This window comes from Jaculus jaculus, chromosome 13, assembly GCF_020740685.1.
Source record: "Jaculus jaculus isolate mJacJac1 chromosome 13, mJacJac1.mat.Y.cur, whole genome shotgun sequence".
Taxonomy (NCBI): domain Eukaryota; kingdom Metazoa; phylum Chordata; class Mammalia; order Rodentia; family Dipodidae; genus Jaculus; species Jaculus jaculus.
The window spans coordinates 48211351-48221001 of NC_059114.1; the positions used below are offsets into that span (position 1 = coordinate 48211351).

The 9651-nt window shown below is 44.7% G+C and overlaps 1 protein-coding gene across 3 annotated transcripts in view; it reads right to left on the bottom strand.

Annotated features, from left to right (window-relative positions):
- The window catches only part of Kdm3b (lysine demethylase 3B), a 103799-nt gene extending 94148 nt beyond the window's left edge, over positions 1–9651 (bottom strand). For all 3 annotated transcript variants that reach the window (XM_045132368.1, XM_045132367.1, XM_045132366.1), the window contains exon 1: positions 9451–9651. In XM_045132368.1, the coding sequence (XP_044988303.1) occupies positions 9451–9651 (201 nt within the window). The remainder of the gene's footprint in view (positions 1–9450) is intronic.

Sequence of the window (9651 nt, forward strand, 5' to 3'; positions counted from 1 at the left end):
TTTGGTATTCATTTTCAGTAGCAAGAAGGCCTGGTCTGCATGTGCGCGCGCACACACACACACACACACACACACACACACACACACACACACACAGAGAGAGAGAGAGAGAGAGAGACAGACAGACAGACAGACAGACAAGAGAGAGAGTTTAGAAAAAGAAAGGCAATTACCAAAAGAAAATGCCAAACACCTAGTTTGGGCCTGTCTGTTAAGGGGAAACCAAATCAACCAGAACAAGTTGGGGATGAGAACCAGGCAAGTGTGTATACTGCAGGTGTGAGCAAGCAGCTGTTGGCAGATGAGTTAGTGATAAACAATTCGTTAATGAAGAGGAAATATCTATCCTGGAGTAGTGGTTTACACTTGTAACTCTGGCCCTTGGTGGCAAAGGCAGCAGGATCACTGTGAGTTTGAGGTTAGCCTGGTCTACATAATGAGTTCCAGGCCAGCCAGGAGTATATAGAAATACTGTCTCCAATAAACAAACAAGAGGAAAGATCTGATTGTAAAGGAAGAGAATGCTGGACAAAGTGACTTGGGTACCAGTGTGAATGCTGGTGGGCATACTGCCCCCCTCAAGTGCTGAAATTAAAGGTGTGCACCACCAAGCCACAGCCTTTATTACAATTTGGTCTGACATTTTAGATTTGAACATAAGCAGAAAATAAGAATAGTCTCTACACTAGAAATATGATACCATCTTGGAGCTGAGTATAAAATTACATTGTCAATGTTAGAGAGGCATTTTAGAGTCCTCTGTTACCAAGAGACAAAGAGGAAAGGTTGGTGTAAAAAAAATAAGGCAGATACACTTTCACTCCTTGTGGAAGACTTCCAGATAGAACAGCATGGTCCCAGCCTGGACAATGCTACAATTATTACATATCTTAAATCACAGAAAGGAGTATTTTAGAATCCATCTTACTCTGAAATTGAGATGAAAGATTAAGGGATTAAAAAAAAAAAACTAAGGCAAATAGGCTTCTTCCTCTTTGCAAGTTCTGGACAGCTATAGCAGTAATACACATTCAAAATAAATAGATGCTCCCACTTACACCACCATCTAATTCAACCATACTGCAAAAAAGAATGGTCTATTTAATAAAATTAGAGCTTCCACAATCAATTAGCTCAATAGAAAAAGTTAGGCTGCCGATTTCATATCTAATTAAAAGAATATCAAATGGACCAAAGATCCAAAGAGAAACATAAATTCAAACATCAAAAAGAAAACGTGGGGGCTGGAGAGATGGCTTAGCGGTTAAGCGCTTGCCCGTGAAGCCTGAGGACCCTTGTTGGAGGCTCACTTCCCCAGGTCCCACGGTTGCCAGATGCACAAGGGGGCTCACGCATCTGGACTTTGTTTGCAGTGGCTAGAGGCGCCCATTCTCTCTCTATCTGCCTCTTTCTCTGTCTGTCGCTCTCAAATAAATAAATGAAATTAAACAAAAAATTAAAAAAAAAAGAAAATATGGGGCTAGAGAGATGGCTTAGCAGTTAAGGCGCTTGCCTACAAAGCCTAAGGACCCAGGTTCATTTCTCCAGGTTCCAGGTAGGCCAGATGCATGTGGTGGCACATGCATCTGGAATTCATTTGCAGTGCTAGAGGGTCCCGTGTGCCCATTCTCTCTCTCCCTCTAACTCTAATTAATTAAATTAATTAAAATGTGGCCCGACATGCTGGCACACGCCTTTAATCCTAGCACTAGGGACACAGACATAGGAGGATCGCCATGAGTTCAAGGCCACTCTGAGACTACATAGTGAATTCCAGGGAAGCCTGGGCTAGAGTGAGACCCTACCTTGAAAATTCAAAAAAAGAAAAAGAAAGTTTAAGATGTGAGCTGGGTATCATGGCAAGAGGATCAAGAGAGTTCAAGGTCAGCCTGGGATACAGGAGACTCCAAAAAATAATTTTTGTGTGTGTGGAAAGTTATTTATTTGCAAACAAAGAGAGAGAGGAAAGGGAGAATGGGTGATCCAAGGCCTCTAGCTGCTGCAAATAAGCTCCAGATACATGTGCCATTTTGTGTTTTAAGTGGGAATGGGGAGCTGAATCCTGGTGGTTAGATTTGCATTCAAATGTCTTTAACTACTGAGCAAACTCTCCAGCTCCAACATCAACAACATTTTTTCTTTCTTTTGGGTTTTGGCTGTGTGGGTCTGTCTGTGCATGTGCACACTTTTTTTGACACAGTATCCCAGAGTACTTAATTTCTTGGTCTAGCCTCCCAACTGGTGGGATTACAGGAATGAGCCACCATAGCCCACTAACATTTTTTTTTAATTATTATTTTATTTATTTATTTGAGAGCGACAGACACAGAGAAAAAGACAGATAGAGAGAGAGAGAGAATGGGCGCGCCAGGGCTTCCAGCCTCTGCAAACGAACTCCAGACGCGTGCGCCCCCTTGTGCATCTGGCTAACGTGGGACCTGGGGAACCGAGCCTAGAACCGGGGTCCTTAGACTTCACAGGCAAGCGCTTAACCGCTAAGCCATCTCTCCAGCCCCCCACTAACATTTTATTTTTCTGTATGACAGACAAAGCAACTCAAAGTCCAAAGATAACTGAGAGAAAGTGACTGACAATATACTAAAGTAACAGTTAATTCATACACAGAACTCAGAATGATAAGAAAATTCACTTTTTTCTTAAGCGGACAAAAAAAAATGCATAAACAGGAAGATATAGAGGCAGGGTGGAAGTAAAAGACCAGTAATCACGAAAATGGTAGATACTATTTTTCACCATTGGACGGGCAAAAATTCAAGCCTGATGACAACATTGTTAGTAAGAGTGAAAGAAAACAAGCACTGTATGAACTTAGTGAGAGTATGAAAGGTTCTCATCTCACTGGAAAATGAACTTAACATTACTTTTTTTTGTTTGTTTTTCCAGGTTTGGTCTCACTCTGGTCCAGGCTGATTTGGAATTAACTATGCAGTCTCAGGGTGGCCTTGAACTCACAGTGATCCTCCTCCCTCTGTCTCCAGAGTGCTGGGATTAAAGGCATGCACCACTATGCCTGGTTTAACATTTCTTTTTCTTTTGTTTGCTTCCAAGGCAGGGTCTCACTCTAGCCCAGGCTAACTTGGAATTAAAACCTGAATTACCAAAAAAAAAAAAAAAAAAAAGTGGGGGGAGGAGGGTTAGATGGCTTAGCAGTTAAAGCCTAAGGATCCAGGTTCAATTCCCCAGTACCCATGTAAGCAAGCTGCATAAGGTGGACCAGACATCTGTAGTTTGCAGTGGCTACAGGCACTGGTACACCCATTCTATCTGCCATTCTTTCTCTCTCAAATAAATATATTTTTTGAAAAAAAAAAACAACAACAACATCATTAGGGTTGGAGAGATGGCTTAGCAGTTGACAAGTGCTTGCAAAGCCAAGGATGCTGGTTAGATTCCCCAAGACCCATGTAAGATGTACAAGGTGGTGTATGTGTCTGGAGTTTCTTTGTAGCAGCTGAAGGCCCTAGAGTACCCATTTTCCCTATCTGCCTCTTTCTCCCTCTCTCTCTCTCAAATAAATCAATAATAAATTTAAAATAAATAAATATTTTTTAAAGAAGGTACATTATAAGTGAGCTGGGCATGGTGGTGCACACCTTTAATCCCAGCATTCGGGAGGCAGAAGTAGGATTGCTGTCAGTTCGAGCCAGCCTGAGAGTGCATAGTGAATTCCAGTTTAGCCTGGATTACAGAGACTCTACCTTGAAAAACCAAAAACATAAGTAAGTGAATAAATTATGTTACAACTATTTTTTTTTCCAAGGTAGATTTTCATTCTAGCCCAGGCTGACCTGGAATTCACTATGTATTCTCAGGGTGGCCTTAAACTCTTGGCGATCCTCCTATCTCCGCCTCCCAAGGGCTGGGAAATTATGGTACAACTATCTAAGGAATATGAGATAGTTATGAAAAATTATGTGGGGAGGGGCTGGAGAGATGGTTTAGCCATTAAGGCGCTTGCCTGCAAGGCCAAAGGACTCAGGTTCAATTCTCCAGTACCCACATAAGCCATATATACAATGTGGCACATGCATCTAGAGTTTGTTTGCAGTGGCCAGAGGTCCTGGTGTACCCATTCTCTCACTCTCTGCCTCTCTCTCTCAAATAAGAAATGAATAAAATGATTTTTAAAATATATGGGAGAATGCTGGGCATGGTGGTGCACGCTTTTAATCCCAGCACCTGGGAGGCAGAGGTAGGAGGATCGCCTTGAGTTCAAGCCACCCTGAGACTACACAGTGAATACCAGGTCAGCCTGAGCTAGAATGAGACCCTACCTCAAAAAAACAAAACAAAAGCCGGGCGTGGTGGCGCACGCCTTTAATCCCAGCACTTGGGAGGCAGAGGTAGGAGGATCGCCATGAGTTCGAGGCCACCCTGAGACTCCATAGTAAATTCCAGGTCAGCCTGGGCTAGAGTGAAACCCTACCTTGAAAAACCAAAAAAAAAAACAAAACAAAACAAAAAAAAGTGAGGGCCTGGAGATATGGCTCAACAGTCAAAGGCACTTGCTTGCAAAGCCTGCTGGTCCAAATTCGATCCCCCCAGTATCCAAGTAAAACCAGGTGCACAAAGTGGCAGATATGCAGGAGCAAGATGCTCTGGTTTGTCCATTCTCTCTCCTTGCAAATCAATTTTTACAAAATTAATTAATTTTTTAAAAATCATGTGGGCTTAGGGGTGGTTGCTAGGGACAGAGCACTTGCCTAGCACACGAGGTCCAGTTGGGAAACAACTACAGCACAAAGAAAAGTGTTAAATACAGATACATACAGATACATAAGTACAGGGTTGGATAGATGGTCTAATGGTTATGGCACTTGTTTGTAAAGCCAAAGGATCCAGGTTCAATTCCCCAGTACCCTTGTGGAGCCAGATGCACAGGGTGTGTCTGGCGTTCATTTGTAGAGGCTAGAGGCCTTGGCACATCCATTCTCTATCTGACTCTTTTTCTCTGCCAAATAAATAAATAAATACCAATAAAGAAAAAGAAAATGGGGAGGGGATATGATGGAGAATGGAATTTCGAAGGGGAAAGTAGGGGGGGAGGGAGGGTATTATCATGGGATTTTTTTTTTAATTTTATTTATTTATTTATTTTTTTATTTGAGAGCAACAGACACAGAGAGAAAGACAGATAGAGGGAGAGAGAACGGGTGCGCCAGGGCTTCCAGCCTCTGCAAACGAACTCCAGACGCGTGCGTCCCCTTGTGCATCTGGCTAACGTGGGACCTGGGGAACCGAGTCTCGAACCGGGGTCCTTAGGCTTCACAGGCAAGCGCTTAACCGCTAAGCCATCTCTCCAGCCCTCATGGGATATTTTTTATAATCATGGAAAATGTTAATAAAAATTGAGAAAAAATAAAATAAAATAAAACAAAAAGAAAAAAAGAGCAATCATTTTTATAGATAAGATACATTTACTTATTTTTAGACAGAACTACACTAACTCAAGCTGACCTGGAATTTACTAAGTAGTCTCAGGTTGGCCTCACACAGTTATCCTCCAACTTCTGCCTCCTAAATGCTGGGATTAAAGGATTATGCCACCATGACCCCTGGCTGATCTTCCTGCTTCCACATCCTAAATGCTGGGATTTCAGGCATCTGTTACCATCCAACTGGGTGTTGGGGAATGAACCTAGGGTCCCCAGGGTCTCCTGCACACTAAACAAGCTCTTTACTGAGTCATATTTTTTTCTTTGTACAAATGTTTCAAAAAAAAAAAAAAGAGGAACAAGAAACTAGATTTTGTGATGCACGCCTTTAGTTCCAGCACTCAGAGGGCTGAGGGAGGAGGATAGCTGTGAGTTCAAGGCCAGCCTGAGACTACATAGTGAATATACCAGGTCAGCCTGGGCCTGGAGCAAGACCCTATCTCCTTTTTTTTTTTTTTTGGTTTTTCCAGGTAAGGTCTCACTCTAGCCCAGGCTGACCTGGAATTCACTATGGAGTCTCACTCAGGGTGGCCTTGAACTCATGGCAATCCTCCTAATTCTGCCTCCCGAGTGCTCGGATTAAAGGCATGCGCCACCATGCCCGGCTCCTATCTCTAAAAATAAAAAACAGCAACAACAATTAAAAAAAAAAAGAGAGAGAGAAACAAGAGCTGGGCGTGATCTACACCTTTAATCCCAGCTGAGGTCGAGGATCACTATGAGTTCAAGGCTAGACTGGGATTACAGAGTGAGTTCTAGGTAAACCTGGGCTGGAGTGAGACCCTGCCTTGGGAAAAAAAACCCAACAAAGCAAAAACAAAAACAAACAAACAAAAAATGAAAAAAAAAAAAAACCTTGTTTGATAATTGGGAGCCTGCAAAGGTGCAGCTGCTGTGTTTTCATGTTTACAGCTTTGTTTGAAGATTTGCCAACAATTAATCTATTTTTAAAACAAAAGGAAAGGACTGGAGAGATGGTTTAGTGGTTAAGGTGCTCGCCTGCGAAGCCCTATAAAGACTCACGTTTGACTCTCCAGGTCCCACTAGGCAAGCACACAAGGTCGCACATAGGCACCAGATGGTGTTTGCATCTGGAGTTTGGATACAGTGCCTGAAGGCCCTGGTGCGCCAATTCTCTCTCTTTCTCTTGCCCTTCCTCTCTGATAAAAAACAAGTAAATAAAACAAAAGGAAAACTATGATATCTTGATATTTTGTACCTATTATATATGGAAGATCCTAAAGATTTGCAACTGACATGAGCCAATAATGACAGGAAAGCAAAGTGTACAACTGGATTAGGAAAGAACTGAAGATAAATGCAGAAGGAAAAAAACCGTAAAGTCATGTTGTAATAAGATTTAAAAGAACAACACAAAATGCCTACATTGAAACACAAAGCCACTATACCAAGAAAAACAGAAGGGGAAAGAGTGGATTCTGTTTTCGGTCGAGCTTATTAGTTGTTACTTGGAGATAACCCAATTTTAAGACTTCAAACTCCCAATAAAGAATACTGGCTGATGTTCATTTTTTCACAACACATGTTAAGGTAGCAATGTTTTTAGTACTGTTTTCCAAAAAAGGCTTCATCAAATTATCACTCGTATATGAAGGACCACTGGATCAAAAGTATTTAGAAAGAGGATATTAATGGAATCTAAAATTGAGAAACGAGTTTTCAATCACTTCAGAAACTCATTCATCCAACCCTCAATTACTCTTTAACAGGGGGCGCCCTGCTATGCATTACTCAAAACCAAGCATGCCTGAAAACATCTTAAACATAACTGAAAGAAAATCTGCCCAATCACAGGCCAGCTGCCTGCAAACTCCACCCTTGAGTACAGGAAGAACACTTTTGATTGGAAGTAGTTGTGTTTACTACAATGTGTGGTGCAAATTGGAAAGGTCCACATGCCCACAGTCCAAAGGAAAACAAAACGGCAATTTCTGATCTTTAACTAATCGCTACCATTAATAGAATGTCAACATAGTAGCAATTTTTGAGCAATTTTGCAAGCTAGTTAAAAAAAAAAACAACTAAAGGCTCTGAGTTTTGTTGCAGCTTTCTTATCTATGTCCCTAGATTGATGTACAAGGCAGGCACAAATTTATTCTCAAAACCAAAACTGTCCTTGCTTCTATATTCATGTCGCCTCATGCAAAACTTCCACACAGTTAGTTGTAAGAGCACCTTTCTTTAATTGCCAAGAATCACTGCAACTTTTTACTTGGTCGGCAAAGTAAGTTCCATTAGTCAAGTGGTAAAATGATTCAATATTGAGCCCAGTAAGTGTTCAGCACCTACTCAGCAACCTTAAAAAAAAAACAAAACCCTCTGCCCTGAGGGAGTCCGCAAACAATAAAGTGAATGGGTAGCCATTTCAGGTGCAGAGCTCATTAGCAATTCATCTGATGGAGGAAAACAAGGAAACCACCGCTGGAAAATAGAAAATCCAACGGAAAAACTAGAGTGGACTATGCCTTTGGTAACAGTATGCACATACAGGTGAATCTCAAGAATGCTTTGCTTCTAGGGGAGAATTTCTGAATGTAAGAACACCTCTCCCCCATCCTTAGCCATCTTCTAAAGAATGCGCAAAGGAATTTGGGTGCAAATCCCCGGCTTAAGCATTCCCAACCCCCTTATATACGCTGTTATCTTTCTACAAATTCCCCCCATTTAAGCTTCATAAATACCCTAGCTGCCTTTCTTAATACAGAAAGGAGAATGATCAGAGCAAATGAACTAAATAGAAGTAAAGCCTAATTCAGCCACAAGCCAAAAACAACCCATATAGCTTGCATATTTGGGGGGCAGGAGGGGGAAGACAGCCGAACACTGCTGATCAATAGGAAGAAAAAAGAACATCAGAAACCTACATTAGTTCCAAATCTCACAAAATGTGTCCCTGCTTAGTCGGGAAAACGCCTGCAGAACCAAGTTCATCAAGAATATTTGCTTTCTGCTCACTTATTACATTCTAAAATACCCCCTCGGCTTTTTTTTTTTTATTGTAGCTTTATCTTACCAAAGAAGCTAGAGCAGTATTCAGAATGAGGAACTATAGAGGCTTGCCAAAACTCAAGCTTAGCACTTTGCCACCACCTTAAACAAAAAATAACACATCACATCACAGGGTCGAATGCTAGTGAACTTCTCTGATTGAACAACTTGAACACACCAAGGCAAGCACACAAAACCCGCCGAAAGCCCCTAAATAAAAAAGTTTCCCAACAAAACCTCTCCTAAGCAAGGTTAGAGGGAAGTCGTGGAAGCTGGGAGGCCAAAGAGCACCTCCCAAGACAGGATCTCAAACTTATTCGAGAGCCCGCGACTGCAGCTCCTGTCACCCCGAAGCAGCACGGGGAGAAGAGAGCCCAGAAACCAGAGAGAGGGAGAGCTGGCCTTTTGCGGGGTCCGCCAGGCCGAGCCCGGCTCCAACAAGGAGGAAGTAACTGCCAAGACCGAAAGCTGCGGCGGCAGGCTCGGAGCCTCCCACCACTGCCCGTCTTCCCGCCCCGCTCAGGAACCCCGGAGGGAGCCCGGGGCAGGTCTCCCGGGAGGGCCCGAGGACCCCGGGTCCGCCGCCTTCCGGGAGACGGCGGCACCCACCGAGCGGCTGGGGGGGAGCCCGGGCGCCCAGGGCTGGAGAGAGCCCGTTCCGCAGGCGGGGTGGGGGTGGGGGGAGTACGCCGAGCAAAGGGTCGCCCAGGAGGCGGGGCCTGCCGGCTAGAAGCAGCGGCGGCAGGCAGCAGCTCCTGGAACCCCGGCCGCCCCCCGGGAGAAACTGGGGCGCGCACCCCGACGCGGAAGCCACGCCGGCCGAAGCCCAAGTGCCGAGATGCCGGTGGGGGGCGCTAAGGAGACCCGGGGGCGCGGAACTGGGTCACCCCCACACCTCGCCACCCCCCTCACAAAGGCCCCCGGGGAGGCCGCCCACAGGCCCCTGCAGCCCCGGCCTGGAGTGCCCGCCTCGACCGCCACTCACCGCTAGGTCCTGGGGCACCGCCCCGCTCATGGCCCGCACGGTGCCGGCCCTCCAGGCCCGAGTGCGCAGCGCAGGCCCCGGATCTCCGCTCACCGCCGCTGCCGCCGCCGCCGCGGGGGCCGGGGCTGAAGCTGAGGCCGCCGTGTCCGCGAACAGAAGCAGCAGCCGCTTGCCCACCGGGGAGGCCGCCGCGTCCGCCAT